General features: G+C 39.8%; 1 protein-coding gene across 1 annotated transcript in view; it reads left to right on the forward strand.

The window, feature by feature from the left end:
- The window catches only part of LOC145414397 (uncharacterized), a 321,717-nt gene that overhangs the window by 176,743 nt on the left and 119,566 nt on the right, over positions 1–25,408 (forward strand). Inside the window, exons 17-20 of the mRNA XM_080283937.1 lie at positions 8,919–9,050; positions 9,275–9,407; positions 11,846–12,388; positions 24,590–24,814. Of these exons, the coding sequence (XP_080140063.1) occupies positions 8,919–9,050; positions 9,275–9,407; positions 11,846–12,388; positions 24,590–24,814 (1,033 nt within the window). The remainder of the gene's footprint in view (positions 1–8,918; positions 9,051–9,274; positions 9,408–11,845; positions 12,389–24,589; positions 24,815–25,408) is intronic.

The raw sequence follows: 25,408 nt of genomic DNA on the forward strand, positions 1-25,408 counted from the left end.
TCAGTTGAAACAGTCTTACTTAAAACTCATATTGTTTGGTAAGGCAATATTCAGTGAAAGATATACTAAATACTGTATGCTGAAAAGTTACATCATTTCTATTTTGGAGCATTAACCTTTGTACTTGGTACATCCTATCTGGGTTAGCTTAAATATAGCACCAAATAGACGAGTATAATCATTACCGTTTTATATATATATATATATATATACATATATATATATTTATATGGAGCCTTTGTGGTACAGTGGTAAAGTGTGCGTTTTTGTACACTGAAGAACGAGGATTCGCACTCCTCCAGGGTAATAAACTTTGGGAGCGTTCTTCTGGCCACATACTGCATTGGCGAACATCAGGGGTGCTGTGGTTGAACCAATGTCACATACTATAAAGTATGCTTGCACCCAGTCGGCTTGCACGGGCCGATTACACTTGGTTCACAGACTACACACACATCCAAAGCCACTCCAACATTACCATACACTTACAAGCACTGCTCACCCTACATACAATCTCTACCAGACAGCCTAAGCCACTTGGTAGAGATACATTGGCTGTATTGTCCCTGCTTCGGCTGGGATAAGCCGGTCCTGCAGTGGACACTCAAACTGCTGATGAGATGAGATATATATATATATATATATATATATATACAGTATTTATATATATATACTGCGTATATACATACACACACAATATAGTACTGGTAGGTGGGGCGCTCACCATCCACTCAGTCAAAATAGTGCTGTTTTGGGTGTCTGCCCTTTCCCCACATCCATCTTTCCTCTACTGTCTTTCTTTCCTTCACTCTCTCCTCTTTCTTCTGCCTATGGGTGACTTTACACCCTCTCTTCTGTCTTTCTTTCCTTCATACTGTCATCTTCCTTCTTCCTGTGGGTAACTCTACACTGAGTGACAAGCCAAATGGTTTCCTGTACACCAGGAAACTACTTACTGTGCTGGATGGTAACCATGTAACCAAATTATGGCGCCTGGTGGTTTAGTGGGTAACTTAGGTACTCCAATCGGATTGAGCCTATGTAGGTTTATATCCAAGGGATGGTTGGGGTTTATTGCTCGCATAATACCACTCAGGCATGAGTGAGGCTGGTCACTCATCTTAAATGTCAGGACCAGCTTGCCTAGCCTTGGGTTCCTATGCTCCCCATGGGATGACAGAGGATTGGATGATGGATATATATGTATATATATATATTATCATCATTATCTAATCCTGTGTCACTCCATGAGGAGCCTAGGAGCCCGGGGCTAGGCAAGTTGGTCCAGATATTTAAGAGAAGAGTGACCAGCCACACTCATCCCTGAGTGGTATTATGTGAGCAATAAACCCCAACCACCCCTTGGATATAAACCTACTCAGACTCAATCCTGCTGGAGCACCTGCATTACCCGCTAAACCACCAGGCACCATAATTTGCTTATATAGTTACCACCCAGTGTAGTAAATGGTTTCCTGGCATACAGGAAACCATTTGGCTTGTCTCACAGCATAGAGTAACCCATAGACAGAAGGAAGAGGCAAGAATGAAGGAAAGAAAGACAGAATAGAAAGGAAGGAAAGAAGGAAGGGAGAGAGGAAAGGGCATATATATATATATATATATATATATATATATATACACATACTGTAATACAAAATATCATCTTTGAGGAAAACTGTCTAAAATGCTGTCCCGTTCAGTTATGTGTACTGTATGTCCTGCGGGAGTTTATTGTGATGATATGTAGTGCACTGTTCAGTGTTCTGCCATGCAAGCAAGATAGAAAGTTCTAGGTCTTATCAAGATTTGAAGCTTGCATCGAGGAGTCACGTCACTCCCCTTCGTTAGTATCCCTCTCCAGGTGTTACAGCAATACCCAGATGACAAAACATGGAAATTTTGAATGGGCACCTGGTAATTTTGCCCTACCTGCACAGTTGTGCAACTGGCATTCACTCATCTGAGTGCCTCCTCCACCCTGCATCCACTGGAGGCTATAGATAAACAATGATGTGTCTGATTTGGTACCGATCCCTTTATGGGTGCCAAGGCCCTTCCTTGTAGTATGGAAGAGAGGTTGTACTGCATATTGCCCAGTTTTATCCGGTTTGTTCATCTGGAAGCTCCATAGAGTCAGCTTATCACCTGCTCCTTGAGTCTAGCCATTTGAGACGGTAGACATAATGTTCTCCACAGCTCAAAGGGGATGCCAGCAAGATGTCTTTGCCTTCTTTCCTCTATCTAGGTGTCTTCACACTGGATACAAAGTAGGTTTGTTGTACCAAAAGCCAATTTTTTATGTACTGAGACTAATACATCATCTGAATGACTCACTGACTGGCACACATGACTGGTTTTGTTTTTACTACTGATTTTCAATTAGCAAGGTTACTACAGCTTCATAACTATTACTGCAACACAAAAGCATGCATTTCACAAAAACATTTTTGTAAAAAAGGCAAAATTTAATAATTAAATTTTTTGTGCATGCTTGGCATGGCTTTATGATATAAATACAGTATTTGCAATGGATCTTCTCGTAGTTAAGTTTTTAAGTCATAACATGCAGTTTCTGTTTGATAATTACCAATATACTTTAGGTCAGGACTGGACAGAAATAATTCATCTTCTTTTAATTTTCACCATCCTTCTGACAACCAGTTAGTACCTTGTCCTTGTGTGCACAACATTAGCTGCTAGAACATAGAGCCTGAGCATGCTGACACAGGGCTGCCAGTCGGGGTCAGGATGAAGGGGAGGAGGGTGGCTGGGATAGGGAGGGTGAGGATGCATGAGAGTGGGTGGGCAGGTGAGGGTGAGATTGCATGTGGAAAGGAAAAGATGAGCCCAAGGTGAGGCTGGTAACAACGGCAACAGCAGAGAATGACAGGTTAAGCAGAGGAATGACCATACAGCACGTCGTCCACATGTCACACCAGATGCTACCCCATATCCATATCTTGTGCGTTTATGGTGATGGTTGGGTAGAGGTGCCTGTTTACTTAACTCCATGTTGCTCTTGGTCTGAATTGCTGACATGGGCCTACATTTTGTAACCTGTTTGGCTGTTGCTCGAATTAATAAGAGAACTTAGCGTTTTCATTATTTTTAATGAGCAGACTGTTAGCCACTGTCTTCAATGCGGAGTCTCATCTGGTTTGTAGTTTTCAGTATTAATGGTTTACAAGTCATTAATGTTAACATTCTGGATTGCCTGTCCATCTTACTGAAAGTAAGTTAATTATTGTTGATGATTCTGTGTAAGAGTCTTGTCATTTCAGTCTTCATAGTTTTCAAAGTGATAGAGATATAAAGCATTTAGTTTCAGTTAGTGAAAGCATGTGAAATTTAGAATATTTGAACACTACTCTCTGACTAGACATTCTTGCAGTCTTAATGAACTGGTAATAATAATCTGTAAGCATATCAGTGAGAAGTGTGCAATACTGGGAACCATTGTGTTGGTGTTTGAGTGTGTAGTTTGCTGGAGGTGTTAGGCTGGTAGTGTGAGACCTGAGGACTGTCCTGCTCTCATCGCCTGAGGGACATCACCTCAAGCCTGTGTTGTGAGTACATATGAGTTCAGCCAGTACGTACATATTGGGCCACCACTGTACCTCTTCTCCATCTCCTTTCTTTTTTGTATTACCATTACTGGTGAACAAGAGTAATTTTGTAATGTCGTTGATACAGAAGAGGAATATCACAAAATTAGTAGGGCTGCATTAAAATTATATACTGCTCTGTGATTGGAAACATGGGCCATATTGTAGGTGGCATTGTAGGCTTTGTAACACTCATTCCTCAACCATTTATTTTGTATATTACATCTATCCATCCATCATCCAATCCTACATTGTCCCATGACGAGCTTAGGACCCCGGGGCTAGGCAAGTTGGTCCTGACATTTAAGATGAGAGTGACCAGCCTCACTCATCCCTGAGTGGCATTACATGAGCAATAGCCACAACCACCCCTTAGATATAAATCTTCACCGGCTCAGTCTGATTAGAGCGCCTTATTTACCCTCTAAACCACCTGGCGCCATAATTTGATTATGTTGTTACCACCCAGTGTAGTAAATGGTTTATATATATATATATATATATATATATATATATATATATATATATATATATATATATATACTTTAATAAATGCACAGAATACATGTACCTTATATTATTTAGGGAGAGGTGTTACAAAAGTTCCAAAGCAAACAAGAATATGCCTTGATATCTTAAACATGTGGCTGATATGTATTAGTATTGCTGATCAGACTCTATTTACACATGACTTTGGCACTGGTATCTTCAGACCTTATATGATTTACTGTAGTTCCTTGATTTTAATTCTAAATATCTCATGACAAGTTGTGCTGTGTAGTTATGATGAAGCTTGATAGAAGAGCAGAGCTGTAGATGATAAATAGTGGTATGAGTAGAGGTGCATGCACTACTAACTGACCAGTGTGTGATTGCTTATTTTTATACTGTGCTTTGTGTTTGAGAGTATTTTATTATTTTATTTTGTCATATATTGTGGCTGACTTGTTTTACCTGTGTTGTGAATAATTTGCAGTGAAGGCCTAGAGTGTAGTGTGGACTGTGTGACTTTATTAAGATCTGACCATTTCTGAATGTTTGCTGGAGTTCTTGCACTTTTCAGAATTTTATTATCAGTTGATGAAATGCTAAGAAATATTGCTATGGCTTTTATATGAGAGTGAGGTTTTGTACACCATTTCTGTAGATTATGGAGAATCCTCAGTTAAGTCTAGTAACTCCATCAAGCACAACCAATAAAATTTTAAATGAAACGATCGACGCCCGACTACCTCAGGATGATTCTCTCCTTGCCGCCTGACTAACCCTTGCCCGTTGTGGCGTGTGCGTTCAGGTGACGACAATCTGGTCTCGTCCATGTTCGGTAAGCCGCAGCACGTCACCCTACCCTACTATGAAGGACAGTTGCGCTACACCAGTAAGTCCATCTTCTCCTCACTCACCCTCCCCTCTGGTCGGCCCGTCTGTCTCTGTAACTCGTTGTAGATTAAAATACAGGAGAGGTCGTATTTGGGATTTTGCTGTCAGCATGGGGCTTGTGTGTTATCTGCTTGTGGTTTATTTCATGTGGTTCTGGTTCACCAGCAGACCATTGCTTCTTGGCTTTTGATTTCTCCTGTATTTCTGGTAATTTTTTGTGCATGAAATGCCTGTTCACTGCTTAAGGGTATGTTGCATGTTGGGAAAATGGTTTAAAGGGAAGCAGAGAGTGTAACCAAGTCTGCAGCTAAGACTGGTGCAAGAGGAACATAAAATCTGAATCAGAGTAGTTATTGGTGGGCATGATATAATATGCTCTGGTATGTATTAAACCTACATACCCATGATGTATGCAGGTAGGTATATAGGTAGGTATTTGTTGGCCTTACTGTGCAGTGCTAACATTATAGTTGAGTACAGTATAATATTGCTTATTGTTGTTTGTTTTATTTCTGTATTTTACATCTGTATGCAATAAGTTTCACTTTCTTTATGTGCATGGATAGGCTTATGAATTTACTAAGACAATGTTTTTGTTCGGGATGATGTAATATCTGTTTCATGATTGAAGTAGGTGCTTGTGTAACTTAATTATAAGTGTATAATTAAATTAACCACACCTGCATAAAATAGCTGTATTTTGAACAAGTGTGCCATTAATTTCAATGCCAGCAAGTTGTAATAGGAATTGTGACAGGAGACAAATGGACAGACTGACCGAACAACAGGTAACTGAGAGAAAAGACAGGAGCTTTGGATATTTTGTAACACCTCTTCCTTAGTGAATTATTGTATACTTTACACCACAGTATCCTCTCGTATGTTATTGATTCAAACTGTGTCAATATTGAAGTAGTACAAGTAACATGCAAGAGAATGTTAAGGTGCATAAGGCTAAGCAAGAGGTGATATGAACCCTCCTATGCCATCTAGAGTATGTCCCATAAGGTAACTGAGTTAGAGTAATTAAGTGGTTCTAAGGTACACACTAGTTTCCTTTTTCTTATTGACACCAGGCTTGCTCAGTTTTATAGCTGTTTTAATCCATGGCTGAAGATCAGATAAAAGAGTTTGTTAAATGTGATTTTGTGCTTAATGAAAAATATGCTCATACCATGGTAAGTTAATATTTAGGGAAGTGTTGGATTGAGTCATATGCAGAAATAATAGTTGTACAGCATAACTCTGCTTACTGTCTGAAATGCTTTTTCAAGATACCGTGACAAAGATTGGCTGTGCATGATTTGTAGGTACAGAGATCAGACCGGTGAGCAAATGCAGGTCTGTGTATGTTTACCTTGGCTATACTTGGGAGTAAGTTTACACACACACACACACACACACACACACACACACACACATCTGAAAGCTATGTGGGAGATAAGAATGATGAGATTAAGCTTATCACAGAGTGCATGGTGTTGGATGCCTCATACTGTTATGTTTGTTTAGTTGTTTTTGGGCTTGCAAGTGACAGGTTGGGAATTACAGCAGGAGCTTGGGTGTTGGAGAATCAAGGGGGTATTAAAGTTATTCCTTTTATTTTTACTTATATGGTTAGGTTAGTAATGCAGCATCACATAGTCCTGTAGTGTCATCAGTTCAGGAGGCTTTCAAGCACCGCTTCGTTAGTGAGGTATTATTCATACTACACCTCAGTATTCTAATATATGCCATTATTTCTGTATACAGATAATTTACAAATAATAAGTTATTATCAAAACAATGTATCAAAAAATAAATGGGCAAGACAGAGGTGCTGAAATATCTCCTTAAGTTGTGAGAATACAACCCATAAACAGCATTATGTGTTTATTCAATATCAGATGCCATTGATGTGAATGACAATATCAAGCAGATATGAATTGCAGACCAACCTCCAGTATCACCCAATACTGCACATCATGAATCAGAATATTAGATACAGTAACAGCAGAGCATTATGCAGCCTTGTTAAAGTGACTACGTGACCAAAGGGACTCATTAAGCTTACTTCATTGTCAATAATGGTTAATTGTCTAGTAGTGAACTGTCGCATCCCAGATGATGTCAGGTACAGACATGAAGAAGTTGAAACAGTCACCATGGAACTAAAGATTGGAAACTAAAAGTTAAACAGTAGCAGTAAACTGTTCAAGGATCACATTTACATAATCTTCGTCTTGAAGATGAAATGATGTACTACTGAAAGTAAGAAGCTGACAGTTCTTCACCCTAGCATACTTGATGCAGTCCTAAAACAGTATTTCAGCCCATACAAAATATGGTTCTCATTCCAAGAATGTTTACATGTCCACTTTTAGCATGAAGGATGTCCCCATTACACCATTACCAGCTTTCAGGCCAACCAAACGTCCATTTCACCAGTACAACAGTGTCAGTTATATGTTGTTTAAGACATAACCATTTATATCTGCCCAACAGAGAGATGAGCACACTCATATTCTGCTAAGGATATAATATTCTAAACTACTCCTAACATTATTTACTCAGGAAATACATTTCTTATTGGCATATTGGAACCACTGCTCCCATTGCTTGCACAACATAGACACTTGTTTGACAGTATCAGATTCAGGTAGCCAGACACTAGTTCGTCAAGTTAATGGCAGAGTAAACAGGGAGTAATAATTACAGTTACCTATTTTTATTCTTAAATACATGAGTGAATAGAAAACGTTATTGAAATTTCAGTGTGTAGGGGACTACCATTGTATTACTGTATGAATTTTTTTTGAACAGTTGGTGGTGGGTATTAGAAATAATTGTTGTGTGATCCTTTACTATTTGCAGTACCACCACATTAATTTTACAGGACAGTTGATAATGTGGTTATCTCACCTTGCCCCACCCCAGCTTAGCTTTTATGGTGTTTTATCAGTGTAATCAGTAGACTGGAATGTTCACTTTGTCTGGTACTCTTGATAACATGTAAAATGGAGACCTTCATCCCGGAAGTCCCTCTGGATCTCGTGCATCCAAGAAATCCATTAAGATCTCAGGCCTGATCCGCCAAATACGTGGAGCAGTTTGAGTTTTACAAGACATTACCTTCTGTTGCTCAAACATAGATAGTAGGGTTTTGAAGGAAGTATAAGTGGACATCATGTAATTAGTGATGAGTGTTGAAGAACATGCATTTTTTTACCATTTGTTATGTACAAGAGACATTGTAAGTTCAGAGGTGTGACAGGCCAGTTAAATACTCATTTTTAAAGTAATTATTTTGTTCATAAACAGCAATAACTTATCTTTTAAAGTGCTCTTCAGAATACAGTTACTTCACCTTCTGTTATCAGACTTAGTACTGGAATTAGCACCTTATAGGACAGCTTATAGGTTCAGCATCTGGGCCTTTAACTTTGAGCTTATAATAAGATACCAAAATATGACTCCTAACCTTTATCCCTTATCTGGTGCGAAACATTAGGTGTCGACCTGTACCATAACCTCAACTGCCGACCCAAACCCTAAGTGTTAGCACAGATACCATCTCATATCCTGTCCCCATCTACCACCCTACCCAAACTTTACACTGTGCCTTACCTTGTGCCCTGACTAGTGGTAACAGTCTGACCCCCATTTATCTCCAGTGACCCCTGAACCATGGCTACCCCTTCCCCCATCCCCCATCTATTACTCCTACCCTGATAATCCCTTTCTGTTATCCAACTCCCTACCCCACCCTGGCCCCAAAACAGGCTGACCACATCGTGACGTCTACCTCTTACTCCAAATCTGACCCCCCAGTAAACCCAACCTAACCTAACCTAACCTAATCAAACCAAACCTAACCTAACCTAACCTAACCTAATCTGACCTGATGTAGAGTAATCTAATCTAACCCACTCTAACCTCTGTGTCCCCCAGGTGATGACACAATGCTAGGCGACCAGTCATACCGATACCTGACTGTGGATGAGATGAAGAGCCTTGGAGATGACTCACTTCCCATCGATGTTACCAAGGACGAGAAGCTGGATGTCTCCTTCATCAACTCAGGTGAGGAAAGAGAGAGAGAGAAAGAGAGATTGTTTGTCTGTGTCTGTCAGAGAGAGTGAGAGAGAGATGTTTGTGTCTGCTAGAAAGAAAGAGAGATTGTATGTTTGTTTATATGTCAGAGAGAGAGAGGGAGAGGGAAAGAGAGAGAGAGAGATTAATGAAAGATATAGGAGACAAGAAACTATTGAGCAAAGGAGTTAATCGCAGCTCTGGTTCCTGCACAGCTCCACCAGTGGCTCCAGTAGATCAGCTTAGCCCACAGCACGTGAAGGAGCAGCAGCAGCAGCACTATGCACATCTGGCCCCCAACTACCCTCCGGATAATGTCGATGTTTCCAAGACACCCATACTCGCCGGGTGAGTAGAAGTGATGATGGTTTGCCAGATGGGTTTTTTATGACGTATAGTTAAGGATGGGGTTAAGGTATCATGTCATAAATACATGGTAAAGTTTATGATTTAGTTATTTTTTGGTGTTGCGGTGAAGTGATGATAGAGTGCAGGATGTTTTTTTGTAGAAGGAATTGTTGAGTTTAGGGTTTAATAATTTTTTGGTATTGGGCAATGACAGGTTGCTGGATGCATATTTTTAAAGGAGGCATGGTTTTCTTCAGGATTTAATAAGTTTGGGGATATTGGGCAAGGCAGTTACAGAGTATGAGGTGCATAATATAGGTGGAATAGTTAAGTGCACACAGAGTAAGGCCATGGAAGCTGAAGTCTTTTTAAAGTTCATAGTTCATTTTCATAGAGTTATATATAGTAAAGTTAGGTCTTGAGCATATTGTACATTACTTTAAAGGTGGGAGTAGGATATCATTTCAATATGTATGGCTAAGAAAAACATATAGTTTGACACTGAATCAGAACATACCTTCAGGATTTGGTAATGGTTAAAGTTCAAGGAGTCTAGGACACAACAACAGTTGCAAGATTTGATTTGTTAATTGATTAGTTTTTGATAGTCTTGTATGTGGTTCTGAATTTTCCTAAGGAGTATAATTTGACCTCTAGGATAAGTGTGAGTAGTGGAGGCTGCCATTATTGCATCACAAAATCCAACACAGGTATACTTTATGCAGCAAAGTGAATGTCCAACTTAAAATAAACAAAAATCCTTAAATCTGAATGAGCGAAATGTCGGATTGCATGCCAAATGTTAAAGAAGAAAAATGTCTTGGATTTAAAGTGAATGAGCCCTAGCAAATCCTAACAGACTTAAAACATTGCAGTATTTATAATCCATGCCTGAGTTTATGCAGTTTCCAGAGGATACCATTACATATCAAAGTTTGATATCCGTGTTTGTAAAATACATGACCAGCTGTCAACACAGTGCCAGTCACATGGTTATAATGTGGCAAAGTAAGTAGAGATGAATTGCCGGTTAAGAGTAAATTTTGGTTCATTAGTCCCTTAAGTTTTCTTTTTCTTTTCTTCACAGGATGACATTTTCCTATGCATTACGTTTATGTTCTTCTTTTGTAGGATGTTATAGTTACAGGTTAACCATTGTATATTACAGTATCATCATTGATTTTAGTCCAGGCTTTTGCAGAGGAGCTTTAGTTACTGCTTTTTGGGTGGAATGGGGCACTGGATGGTGGTGTAGGTGTGAAAGTGTACATAAATAATGATGTGTTCTAACTGCCAGGGTTATGGTTATGCTGGTTATAACTCATGCCATTAACTCATTCATTCCCAGATGAAAGTAATTTGAGTGAGAGGTAAGCTGGATAGTGTAGCTAGTGTGGGAAGTATGGTTTCTCATTAACTTTTTACTTTTTCATGAATCTGTCTAATTAATCTTTTATGTTTTTAGATATGATCAGGGAATGACTTGTTTGATCATTTGTAGGCAGGAACATGTACTTCTGAACTTGAATCTTGCAGTTTAAGTCACATGATCAGTGTTTATACAGATTCACATTCAGATGAGCTACAGTATTCTTGGTCTTCTCTTTTCTGTTACGTAAATTTCTCATGCTTGAAATGATCCCTTTGTATGGTCTGTCATTTACCTTGAGTTTCTGCCTTTATCCGTTTAGCCTCTCACTCTCTCGGACTATGAGAAAATTACATAAATTCAAGCAGACTACTGTAGTATGTGGAACCCAACTTCAAATGACACTATCTTTGTCCAAAGCAGTTGCAAGTGATTTGACATCATCTTGTTATCAGTCATCATGTTGGTTAGATTTTGGTGTGACAGAACATGGTTTTAATTAGCTTTACCATTGTTGCATGAAGGACAGAAGGTAGAATAAGAATGAGGAAAGAAGTTCACCATTGTTGAAGTTGGTGTGTGCTTTTTGAGAGCTGTGTGTATGAGGGACAGATGGTGTACTGTCATGCCTTAGTGTTCACCAAGTTTCTGATTAATAGACTCTTGATGTTTACTGGAAGGTTTGCAAGATGATCACATAGGGAAAATTGCTGCCGGAGGAATATACAGCACCTGCTGCATTCACTGTGAAGTGCAAGGACATTTTTCACAGTTAAAAGAGATGTGTTGGTTAGAGAGTAGTCTTTATGCTGTCAGTAAAGGAATTTAGGTAGATAATACAGTATATGTAAAAGGAATCTTCAGAGACTAAGTAATGTCATCAGGAAACCATAGTGTGATTTATGAAGACAGCACTTGGTTTAGCTCCCAGAGTGAAGACATCAGCTATACCTTGGCCAATCCTTAGTATGGGGATTCATTAGCAGGAAGCATGGCACCAATTGATTTGATTTTGATTTGTATGAGGGCTGTAATAACCTGAGCTGGTGATTTGTTTGTGTGTGTGCAGGCCGGAGAGTCTCAACACCACCCTCAATACCACCATAGACTCCGCCATGATTGAGGCTCAGATAGAACCCCAGGTTATCCAGGCCAAACTTGCCACTCAGTCAGCAGAAGCAGAACCTTCTCAGAAAACCCCAGAGCCCCCACAAAAGCCCCCAGAACCCTCACAGAAGACCCCAGAACCCTCACAAAAGACCCCAGAAACTCAAGGAAAAATTCCAGAACCCCCACAAAAGACTCCAGAATCCCCACAAAAGACTTCAGAACCCCCACAAAAGATCCCAGAATCCCCACAAAAGATCCCAGAATCCCCACAGAAGACCCCAGAACCACCACAAAAAATCCCTGAGTCTGAAGAAAGGACTCAGGAGTCCCAGAAGAAGAAGAAGACCTCAGAGTCTTCCAAGAAGTCCTCAAAATCATCTAAGAAATCCTCAGAATCATGCGAGAAGATTCCCGAGCCCCCACAGAATGGCTTGTCTCCAGAGCAGGATGATCTTGCTGGGGTGGATGAGAAGGCTGCAGAGGCCCTCAATGGGTGGGAAGGGTACGTGACCCTAGAGACTGAAGTGTGCTTAGTTTCCAAGGAGAGTGATTAAACTGCATATTAAACTGCAGCAGAAGCTATGCCTGTCCCTCCTTGAGTTTGGATGATTTTGCAGGGCCTATTTCTAATTACAGCAGTTTGCACTTGTGTGAATTTACTGAAGTAAAAGTTAATTACTAGAACTGCATCCCACTTTCCAGGAGTGTGTTTTGGGGTTCATTATCTAACTGTTTGATGTACAGTATTCTTAGTTATCTAGTGCTGCTGAAATCAGCCAATTTTGGTGAGTTTTGATAAGACAAGTTGAAGCAACTAACTTTACCAGAGTGTGTCATGGTGTGATTAATACTTTACCCTGACCACAGTATGACTGTCCAATTGTGAAAGTCAAGTACTTTATAGAATAATACATTCAGTCATGAGGATTTATTTTTGTGTGGATTGTTTCAGAGTAAACTTTTCTTCACCCCTAGTAGTTGTTGTGACAGCTTAGAAGAGAGGCCATGTCCTTCATTGCACCACAGAGGAACTGTACAGTTGGAGTGAGGGACTGATCTTGACAAATTTGTAAGTCAAGGAAGAGCTGCTGCAACACATTTATGCTTGTATAATTATAGCAGGTTCACAGGTGTACCCAGCAGGCTCCAAACTGTCAATAATTTTGTAACACATTCCAGTACAGTACAGTATACTGATTCCTAGTTGTTATAGTGTTTACGTTTAAATGGTGGTGCCAGAGAAACCATCCATTTCCTCCCCCCTTGGTAAGGTTTACACTTCATCATAGTATTATTGTTATTTTATTTTTTGACAGTTTACAGTGTATTTAGAGATTATTACGAGCGAGAGCAAAGCCCTCCTGAGTCTTTTGTCAAGTAGTGGCATTTTCTCACATATGAGCTGCCTGACCTGGCCCAACCGTAACGCATTTAAGAAGCTTATAGCTCAGCAACCACAGGGTCGATCACTGCGTGGTTTGCAGCATATCATAGCCCAATTCTTTAAGATTTGTTTTTGATAGGTTTCATCACCCCTAGGTGGCACACTTGGCATGTGACACGTGCCAAGTGCAGCATGTTGAAAATCTTCAAACAAAAGCCACAGGCCAGACAGTTTGTTATAAAGGCATGACACTTGGTAGGTAGGTAGCCATCAGTATACTCTAGGCCTCCTTGGGGTGTAAGGCAACATTTCAGTGCTTTCGGATTAAATGGCCTTGCTCATACCTTGCCAACAAAGGCGTTTTACTGGTTTAAGATTGTTCTCAGGAAAAATAGAACATTGAAGAGTACAGGCTTTGCCAGAGGATTGGAAATGGGTGGTTTCACTGGACATTATCATTTAATTCAGGTGCCCTGTACATCATGGCTTCTGGGAATCTGATGTATGTTCAAAGAATATTTTGTTTTAGAATGATGTTAAGAATCATCCTCTGAATTTTTTGCATCAAATCCTGAGACACCCTCTTAATAAAGTAGCAATATGAGAACACAGATCAACAAGAAAACTCAGTAGTTTCCCTTGAAAAATGCACATATGAGACTGAAATGTAAATATTGACCAGTTAACAGCTGATGGCTTGCCTACAAGATTTTTTCAGTTTGGTGATTCTGAATTTGAGTTACTCATAGTTATGAAGGGCAGTGAAAAAAAAGTACAGTAGACTCTCATTGTACATGGGACCAATTTATGTTAAACACGTTTTACACAGAAAGGTAAACCCTGACTTCGCCCAATAAATGGGGAAAAAAAAAAGTTTGCACAATAGCAATAAAACAGTTTTGGAAGGCGTTTAACCTGCTCCGTCCCGACCGATTTTCCACCACTGACTCCCCCCAGTCCTGGCCAATTTTGGAGAATTTTTTTTTTTTTTTTTTTTGGCTCAAACCTCCGCTTTTGGTGAGAAACATCGAAAATTCATAGGGAAATCGCTCACCTGAGGTTTATAATACTGGATACAGGTAGCAGTACCCCTTACCTACTGCGTTTTCTATCAGGCTGGCTCCAAAGAAAACGAGTTCTATGGGAGGGTAACTATTCCACACCACTCATAAACGGTATTTATTTATTTGGTACAAATTTATATTGTATGTAGTACGAGAGTACATTGGTTTTCACACAGTAATATAGGCAATATAAGCATTGTTTCACTCACCAAACACATCAACATACCTGACCTTTTTTGGCGACATTACCTGATCATCATTTCTGACTGTTTCTTCCTCTAATGCTACGTAAACTTTGTCCTCCACATTGTCATCGATTGGGGAATCACTCTGGCCTTGAATTTCATACTGTGGCACAACGTGTCTTAACTAGCCAGGTCACTGGTAACAGGTGAATTGCCGAGACAGTGGCATGGGGGGGGGGTCATGCGGGGTAAGGCATTGTCCCTGCCTGGCATCTTGTAGAGGAAGGTGTCCCGTGTATATGTACCAAAAATCATGCACAAAATTTGAAAAATGTGCAAATGACAGACCTTGCAATTGTGGCGCGTTTATATACGTTAACGGGAGTCACAGTGACAAAACGTTCGGATGTACTGTATATTATACGTTAACGGGACGCGGCGGGTTAATACAGTAGGATGTCAGTTTAACATGAGATAGGTTCTAAAGAATCTTGCCTGCATCTTGTCTGACTCACCCCATTGCCACCATACACTATGCACTTTTTCTTCTTTGAACTATTTTTTCAATAATTTTTTCTATGGAAATAGCATTTCACTCACCTCTAGGTAGATAAGTCATCATCTGAAGATGCTGAATGCAGTTCAGCACATAATTATGTTTGGTGTTGCATCTTCACCAGCTGACAGGAGTGCAAATAATTAATTTACATTGGGCAATAAATCTGGGAGGTAGTATATTTCCTAGACTATTTTCCTGCATATCACTACTTAAAGTAATAACCAGGAAGGTTTTATGGAATGGAAAAATCTCTTATATTACCACTTTACCCAGTGTTTTAAGGCAATAGATGTAGGACATTGTTTCTCATAAGTTATCTAGCATGAGTCACAATTGATTGGTCATATAATTGTTTCTTCAGTCTCAGGGAGGATTACACTCATCACTCAGCTCATAAGTTAAGTAAAGTTAATGATACTGTAGTTTCTTCTTTGTTTCTTATTTTATTGTCATCATAGATGCCTTAAAAAAAGATGCTCTACCCAAGAAAAAGTAAACAAAAGACCACAAATGGTGATCCATTCACTGAGAGATGCTTGAACACATTGCATTTAACCCATTCCGTGCTGGAACCTTTGTTGTCTTTTTGGCCCTCAGTGCTGAAGGTTTGGGAGGCTGTGTGGCCCACAGTGCCAGCCATTTTCAACTTCATTTTTTTTTCCATGAATAGACCTGAAAAGTGGTCAGAATAAGCCTAGTGATATTAAAAGTGCTCACTTTGGCTGTTTTCCAACCGAAAACTGGTGTTTTGGTCCAGCACACTCAGAGTTGCGTCAGATGGCTACTTTCAGATACAGTACCACCAGCAGCTGATGTAGCTAGGTAGCCTAATTTGGTGTGGAGTGGGTGGATGCATACAGTACTTGTAGTATGAAAACACAACCTGGTTTACATAACGCTGCCACAGTCGAAACTATGATGATAGGAAGGTAGGGTTCCGTGCAAATTTTACTTATTTTCACATTACGAAGAGAGTGTATGTGAGTGAGGTGGAGGGGGGAAGAGGGAGGGGGAGGCCGAGGATGAGATGGAGGGATGGGGTGGAGAGGTATATGAGAGAGGGGGGTGTGAGTTGGGAGCAGGGCAGTGAAATGGCAGGGGACAGGACGACGTGGAGGCGATTTGTTTGTGGCCACCCCAAACGAGATTGAGGCGTCTGGCAATAGATAGACTTTTTTTTTTTTTCCCCCCTGTACAGTATTATATTGGTATAAGGCATGGGAGGGGAGGAGGGGTGTCTGTCATCCCATTTTCTGTCACACACTAAGGGCAGACTCAAATAATTTCAAGCAGATGTGAGGAAAACTGTGTCCATATATATACTGTCTCGGCAATTTAGGGCATTGTACACTGAGTTAGTCCGTATATATACGAGCTTGACAATTTTCACACTATTGGTTTGTCTGTATGGTATATATGCACATGGCACAGAATGGGTTAAAAGACTGGAGGTCATAGGCAGAGAGAAAAGCAGATGGAGGAAGTCTTTTGGAGTTGATCAGTTACTTACAGGAAGGACCAAGAGTATCAGTTAACTCCTGCATTAGGGAGTCGACAGAAAGGGTTGAGAGTATGTTGCTAGATGAGTGCTGCACGCCTGCCATAATTGAAGAGGGAGACAAGCAGACAGAGTGATCATTGAAACCTGAAGGGAGGGTTTCAACTAAAATATTTACAAACACAAGAATTGCAGCACCTCTTTTCTTGACTTTGGGTTGTGTTAAGAGATACCCTTACTCCAACTGCACTTTTGTGTGATTAGAGTGCAAATGGCTCTACCTTTCTTCCAAAGGTGCCACCATGGCCATGTACAGGAGATTACTAGGTTTTTGGCATCGCAGATTTTTATAAAATATATTGAGTCAGCATACCGCATCGGTGATATCATGCAATTTCATTACTGTAGGGTGAAAATTTGCTTGTGAGTTTGATCAATTTACCATCACCTTTGCCACATCCTAAGTCTTCATGAGTTAAATAGCTGGGTTCCATAATCATAACCCATGATGCCCCACAAATAACTGTCTATTTAGCAGTTGTTGGAGGCCTGTATTGTAATAGTGAAGTGAAATGCATCAGGTTGGAAGTAAGTCTGGTGTCATTGCAATACTTGGGTTGCCATTACAGGTTGTCAGAACAGGTTTTTGTGATATTTCCACTTCTTTTGAATGCTGTAATAGGTGTCAGTGCACTAATAAATGATGAACAATTTTTATCAGTAGTATGTGAAGTGTTCTGTTAAGATGCTTGTAATAGCATCCAATGTTGCCCCGATTGATGTGAAGAACTGTATAATGGAATGTGCATTAGATACTTATTGATAGGACTTAGTTCAGAGTTGTATGATGAGATAAAAATATTTTCTAAGATTAAGTTTGTGTCTACTCATAATTTTAAATATTATCTGAAAGTCAGTGTAAAAGAAGAAGTAATCCATCAATATAACCGTAACTCTTTGGGCTGCATTAGCACTAACAGTGTAAATAACAAGTGCTGTCCCAGAGCTGCTGCCAAATGCGTAGAGTAGCACTAATCACCCACCTTGTTGTGTCAGTGTCGTGTGTTTCCTCCATGTATCTGTTAATTTTTTGTTCAAAGCAACACTCTGCAACACATCTTTTGATGCATGTGAGGCTTGATAGCAAAGTGCAGGATTACACAGTACCCCAGTGGAGTTTTTTGTTTTTTTTTTTTTTTTTTTTTTAAATATAAGCTGATGAAGAGACATAAGTTTATCAGAGCAATGGTTGAGGGAGTATGATACATCATTAGTGAATTTTTGACTCATGATTCCTAACTTATGACTTGCAGTCCTAATCTCTGTTGTACTGTAATGAATGAATGTTATGCAGTACAGTACTTAGTTATAATACTGACTTGGCTTATTAGAATGATTGATTAGTTCCTAATTGTTGCCTAATACTGCACTTCACCAAGAGCTGAGTGGATAGAATGTGTTAGAATTAATTTTATAACAGAGACTTTATATGGCTCATGCAACTAGACTTAACATTTATTTTGGTAGTTTTTATTAGTAAGTTAGTCTGCAGTGGAGGCAGTGTACTGGACTGAAAAATATGCCTCAATCAGTCCAAGCACTTCACAGTATATCAGTGTGAACCCTTTGATTTGATTAGGTAGAATATTTTGTCTATATTGATGACTGCCTTGCCTGCCCTCGGGTGCCCAGATACAGGAGTTTTCAGAGCCTGGGCACTCAGTCATCACTGTACTCATACGTCAGCACTGACTCTGATGTGCCCCCGAGCCACACCGGCCCTGTGTTTAAAAGGTAAACAAAGCACAGGACCACTGGAGTCGCGAGCCCACATTAACGTCCCGTTGCTTGTGTCTGTCAGGTGTTGGTGGGGCATACCATTAACTATTGAGACCAGGGATGTCTTTTTTGCTTTTATTTCTCTCCATCTCCTGACAGTTTTATTCACTTTAGGACAGGCTTTTCAAACTGGTGGGGTTAGATATAGTATTATTAAACCCCTTCAGTACAAGAGGCCTATCCTGAGCTGATTAAAATTTTCTGGTAGCAGCAATAATAAACATACAAGGGCATTACCTGGATTTGAGGGGTTAATGACCATATTATGATCATTGTAGTATCGCTGTATGGGAAATCTTGGTATACTGCTTGGGTAAATGACTGGTGCAGTAACTAGTAACCAACACTAGGTTTGGACTGTCTTTAAGGTATGGGCACTTCTCATAAAATTTATCAAAAGTATGATTTGGCAAATATCATGGAGCAGTGTTTTGCACTAGGGTTTTTATGGGTATGCTAACCACTGTCTTTCATTCTCTGATATCTTGGAAGAGAGCATAATTGCGAACTTTACTATACTTCTAATTTTCACCTTCTTGTTACAAAATTAGTTCACATGTATTTTTTTTAAGGAATTGTTTCTGCTTCTTTAAACTGAAAGGCATAGATTAAAGAAAAGTTAGCATTCCCCCATCATAGGTAAAGAAAATTAGGTACACAGGCATCAAAAGATATATGCTGAATCTCCCTTGAATTGCAGTGTAAAATTAAGTTTATGGCATAGCAGGAGGTAGTACGGTATTGGTGGGAGAGAAGAGGGAAGGAAGGGGAGAGGGAGAGGCTGGGCAGGAGAGGGAGAGAGGGAGGGAGGAAGACAGGTTGGCAGGTATGCAGCTAGGAGGTGAGAATGGTAGTTAGGGGAGAAAGTAATGTTCAAGAAATGGAGGGAAAGGGAAGAAGATTGAGAAGATGAAGGGGAAGATGAGCAGTGGGAGTTGACAGCCACTTGTGGAGTGGACTGGCTGGGGGGAAGGGGTCTGAGATCACCCCTATGAAAAAGGCACCTTTGCCAGAACTCAGGGCCTAAAATAGCCTGGGTGGTGGTGGGGACACGTTAGCAAGAGAGAAAGTCCAGGGGGGAACCTCAGTGCTGGCCTGGTGCTGTGACCGCCTCCACTACTACACACATCCATTCACAACCTCATAACCCTAATTTGCGTGCCGTAGACATGGCAGTTAAGCAGCGGTAGTTATCATCAGACAGTGAAGAGGATTACTTGTGTCTTGTGGAGTACATACAGCCATGTGGGAGGTTGAATGTGAGGATAGGTTCTTAGGACCTCCGTGGAAGAGCCTCAAGATTGTCAAAGTGGAATTCGGTGGTTAGAATGTAAACTACGCTTTTTTTTTTTCTTTCTTTCTTTTTTTTTATAGTTCAGCATGGAAATTTCATGGAGTTTCATGGTGTCTCTGAGTAGTTGTTACAGCACCATGAATGATGACAGGATCATATTTCGTTTAATTTATTACATCCTTGAAAGCACAAAAAGCCGTAAAATATGATGTTACTATTCCTGCACCCTTGATTATGTTTGACTTTCCCAGTTCAACTCCCAGGTGGTGGTATGTGGGCCACATATCACTTTCGCGTTTGTGATTTGTTTTTTGCACTCGTTGGGAACTCATGAAGTGTTGTTCGGTGGTGTGTTGTGTGTCGCCTGAGGTTGAGTAGTGTGTGTCCCTTCTCCTTTCTTGTTGCATCTGTACCTCTCTGATCATTCCCTTGCTTGCACCTGTACACTTTATACTGTGTTTATTTTTGTAGATCTGATATAGTGTCAGCATTTCAATACATTTTTTTTTTTTTGCTTATTTCATTAATGTTTTGTTCTGCAGTTTCTACATATCATGATTTTGCACTACCATTTAAATTGTGGCTTATTTGGCAGTACTGTAAACAATGAGCATAATAAATGTGTGTGTATTTTTGTGCACAGTAATAAGTAATTTTTGTTTATGCTTGTTGGGCTATACATCACCACTCTAGCACTCTGATATTCCAGACATTTTTTGTTGTAGTTCATGGGTGGAGTCGAGCTTCAGTGTCAGTCAGCCTTCTGCTATTGTGTATTTCATTTTTTTACTCTTTTTGTTAATGGTAAGCCTACTTGCCCAGCGTGAGCCTCAACAGCCTGGCGTCTTGTCTGTCGGGCGGGACCAACACTTCGGGCATGTGGCGCGACAGGTTGGCACGACACGCGTCACGCACAGCTATCCTATACTCTGGCCTTATTCTTGTTGGTTAAAGAGGTTTTCTAGCACCTCCTCCCTGTCAATTTTTGTGTGCCTATGTCATACTAATATTGTATGTTACTGATGCAAACTTTAACATACAAGAGAATAGTAAGGTGAAGAAGGCAAAATAAATAGGTGAGGAAGAGTATAAGAAACCTTCCTAAACCGACAAGAATATGGGCTTCTGCCTCCTGCATCACCAGGCCATCTCAAAGTTTGTTGTGGGATGTGAGCCACAAGTTGAAATGTATATCACAGTCATTGATGAGTGATGGATGATTTAAGTTTTATACATCATCAGTTGATTGGGTAAAACTGTAATGAACTACAGTAACTGTGTGAGGGTTTAGTCAGTAGGTATTCAGGTGACCTTGAAAAATTTAAGAGTGAAAGCTAGTCTAGTGATTTTGAATTTTTGATAAGCTTCTGGTTGAAAATGACAGTGATGCAACCCACAGAAAATTTGAAGTTGACTGGTGAAAGAGTAATTTTTAAGGATGTTTTAGAGCTGCAAGAAACCCTCCTGTCTACCTATAAAACCGACCTCCCTTCTGGCCGACCAATAACTCATATGACAGCAACTCTTGGCCCACCTCCAATGTGGGCGGAGGCCGGGTGGGGTGGGGTGAGGCAGGGTGGCCAGGAGTTTTGTTACATGAGGAGAAATTAAAGCAGACAAGATCTGGTGGTGTCCATACTTAATTTCATTGATGGTTATTCATATAATCATACTTAATTTCATTGATGGTTATTCATGAAGGAGTACTAGAGAGGAAATCCTTCATGCAGTGGCACTAATATAACCAGGCATCTCTGCCGCCTGGTTATACAAACGTCCCTCAGCTTCCTCCCAATCTCCTGAAAAAAGGAGGAAGGTAAATTGGAGCTGACAGGCAGCTTCCAGATGAGCCTGGACCCCACTAGAACAACAATTTATGAGGGATTAGAAAGGCCAGCATATGTTACTGAAACAGAAACTGTACATTAACCAAGAGATTTCTTCTGGTAATTGAAATTATTGTGATGAATCACTTTCATCCAGTACAATCATTTATATTTCATTCTAGCTGCCACTAGACATTTATGTTCTGCTTAAGAGTTTTTTTTTTTTTTTAATGGAGAGGTTACATGTAGTTTTCATTAACTCCTTCACTGCAAGAGATTGCCCTTAAGCCGAATAAAATGCTTTGGTGGTGGCCTAATTGAAATAAAAATGGATGTCAATAGTGTGAAGGGTTAAGACCTACTTTATGAAGGTGTTGTGTGGAGGCATATCAGATTTTGTCTGTTAGGTCTGGTATGGGAGTCTGCTCTGTATTCTCTTAGCCATTATGAATGGTGTCTTCTGGTGGCCTGTTTTATTTGCATTTTTATATTTTTTTAGTGTTTGATAATGTGAATTAAAGTGTCTTTTTTGGCATGGAAGGCTATATTGTAGATACCATAGACCTTTTTTCTTTCTCTCTTGTTCAGAAAGGCTTTGCCTCAGGCACCATTCAATCCATAAAGGAAGGGTGGTCTCAGAATGATCTAGTCTGAGCATGTGAGCATGTCTCTAATACAATATATATATATATATAAAGCGTGAAGAGGAATGCTCGTTGGGAGAGGAGAAATGCCCTCCATCTTCCTTCTGCCTTTGGATGATGTTAGTGAATGTCTTATAGATTGTTTACTCTTTAATGTTCTCTTAACAAGCATTTTAAATTCATAGTAACTAATAATGAGCTAAATAATTTTGACAGACTAATTTATTACAATATCCACAAACACAACAACTGTCTTTATCATGACTGTCAATTTAGTATGTTTTGAAGCCATTTATGTTTGTCACAATGGCATGACATCCTTGGCAAAAGATATTATTGTAGTTTATGTATAGTGCACTGCAGTAGATGCTAGAGAGGGATACCTTCATGTGGTGGCATCGATATATCCAAATTGCTCGTCTGCTGTTTTAGAAATGTCCCTCGATATCTTCTCCGTCCTATTAAAAGGAGGATGGTAGACTGCAGAAGGACAGCTTCAGCCTGCAGTCCACCAGGCTCACATTCAGATTATCCTGGTGGCACAACAACATTGACAATAACACTAACAGTAACACACTGTGGTATTATGTAAAATACTGTATAGAACAATTTACAATACAGCATCATTATACAATACCATAGGACCTTGGGTAAAATCTACTTAATTAAGAATGGAGAGCTATCAGTGGGTGCAACACATGGAGATACTTGGTAAGAGCTCTGGTGCACGGTGCAGTAAAATGTGGCCCTGTTACTCGGCCATTATTGATGGGACCATAAAATTGTCTCCTGTTTTGTCATGTTTGTAAATAGTGATTGTACCCGTTTCATGTACTGTACACTTTTGGCTGTTAGCCCTGTCAGCCCAGGGATGTCTTTTCTCAGGTGAATGAAATCATCTAGTTTCCCAGGTTTGAAAGGATTATTGAAAATCTTTCCAACTCATTCATCCTGGGATTTTTGTAACCCCTTCATCCTGGGAACATCTTTTCTGGTGTAAGCAAAATTTCCTGTAGTTGGCCAGAATGAATCAAGTTATGTATCCTTGGGCTGAAGGGGTAAGTGAATGGAAGAGCACCTCGGAAAATGTGTTAGCTGTACAGTCTTGTATTAAATTGTTTGGCATATGTTAGTTTAGCTGTGTCAGAGAGGTCAGATGTTTAGTATTTGCCCTGTGCTTTTGTTGGGTTGGATGTCAGAAGTGAACTTATATTGATAATGACTTATGCGATGATGAGTTGTACATTTTCTTAGTTGTCTTTATGTAAAATGTAAAAGGCCGTATGTCATGTGTATTGGGTATGTCAGAAAAGAAAATACGGTTAATTTATACGGATACAGCACATGTAGACATACTAGGAGTGTTTTTATAGTGCTTGTGTGTCGTGTCACATTGGGAAATAGTGATTTCGTCTGTGGGGTCTAAGATAGCGAACTGTTTTGTTATGCTACCTGCACGCCCGTGTTGTACAGGGTTAGTCTTGTGAAGTTATTGACACTGACACACCACACAACACACAGCTCAGCTCCATTTGTATCCCTCCGTTATCTTGGTTATCCTAACCTAACCAAACTTATTAACCCACCCTACTTATGTGTATGTCTTAAACTAACAACCGTTCTCTAACCCCTCTCTTGCACGCCTTCCTCCTGTAACAGCAAACTCTCGTGGCGCACGTAAGTATACCTCCCGGTGAACTGTAGATAGGAGACCTGTGCTGTCTTCAATAGTGTCCTAGTCTACTAATATCACAGTACTATAGAGGACTCTTGGGTTCTGTGTCTTGTAGGTGCTCTGTAGAATCTTGGCTGTGTTCTGATCATTTAACTTTTTTTTTTTTTTCCAGCCGTGATTTTGATTTTTCTTGACTACTGTTCATTATAACCATTTTTTTTTTTTTTTTTCTTGTCAGAGGTCTTGTATGACAGACTCTCATGTGGCTTCCTGAACTTATAATTTTAAACAACTGTGAATGCCTTTTGATTTTAAGAATAATTTTCATCTAAATTAAATATGTACAGTGTAATTATTGTTGATTTTTAATGTGTAAATAGACTTGGTGATCATTGTTCGTTGTCAGATATTTTATATTTTAAATTCCAACTTCCAGTATAAGAATAATTTGGTTATATCAGAATAAACTGTGTAATTTTTTTGTTAATTGAAAGATCCCATTCAGCTCAGTGTTAAATATTAAGGCCTTGCTGCCATAAAAGATACAGTAGTAACTTTTTAAGTGTCGTTTTTAAATAATTTGAAAGAAATTAACTGAATTTATTACAGTATTCCATTACCCTGGCTTAAGTTGTGTCATACAGCATTTCTTTTGTTATTTGGAGCACCAGTTGCCGAAAAAGAGTTACAGTAGAGTAGCACATATTGAATTTGACACCATGACTGGCATTGCAGGTTCCTGGTGAGCTTCATGGTTGATGCTCGTGGGGGTGCCATGCGTGGATGCCGGCACTCTGGTGTCCGCGTCATCATTCCCCCACGCAAGGCTGCTATGCCCATGAGGGTCACCTGTCGTTATTTGAAGAAGGACAAGCTGGTCCATGCTCCCCCTCTCATGGAGGGGGAGGCCCTGGCCTCACGCATCCTTGAGATGGGACCAGCAGGGGCCAAGTTCTTAGGGTGAGCTGCATTGTATGTTGTAATACATAAGTTAACACCTAGATTGTATACTGCATAAGACTCCTTTATTCCAACTTGTCACTGGTTGGCAGAATTTTTGTCCTGACTGATTACTTGCTTGTATAGAAGGGTATTGCAATATAGATATCATTATTCTCCTTGACCTATAGGATTCTGATGTACAAAGGGCATTTTTTAGATGTGATTATCATCAACCACAGCACTAGTTTTTATCTGTCCCAAACGCTGAGGGGTTCTGGGACAGGTATTGTTTTCACTCAGTTTGTCTGCTTGTCTATTTGTTTGCTTGTTTGTTTGTTTATTTGTCTGTCTGTCTATCTGTTTGCGAGTCAACAACTTTACATTAAAACTACTGGTGCAATTTTGACAAATTACTGGGATGATGGGCTATGACCATCTGATCACCTGATTAAATCTGGGACCAAATTGGGCCAAGGCCCAGGCTGTAGCCCCCTAAAATGTAAATATATATATATTTTTTTCCTTTTAAATTTGTCATATCAACATGAAACCAAAACCTAAAGGTATATCTGTCAAATCTGCATCCTGTAACAAGCCTCATTATGTTGGGGG

This window comes from Coenobita brevimanus, chromosome 13, assembly GCF_032717465.1.
Source record: "Coenobita brevimanus isolate Jiangsu-jjx chromosome 13, ASM3271746v2, whole genome shotgun sequence".
Taxonomy (NCBI): domain Eukaryota; kingdom Metazoa; phylum Arthropoda; class Malacostraca; order Decapoda; family Coenobitidae; genus Coenobita; species Coenobita brevimanus.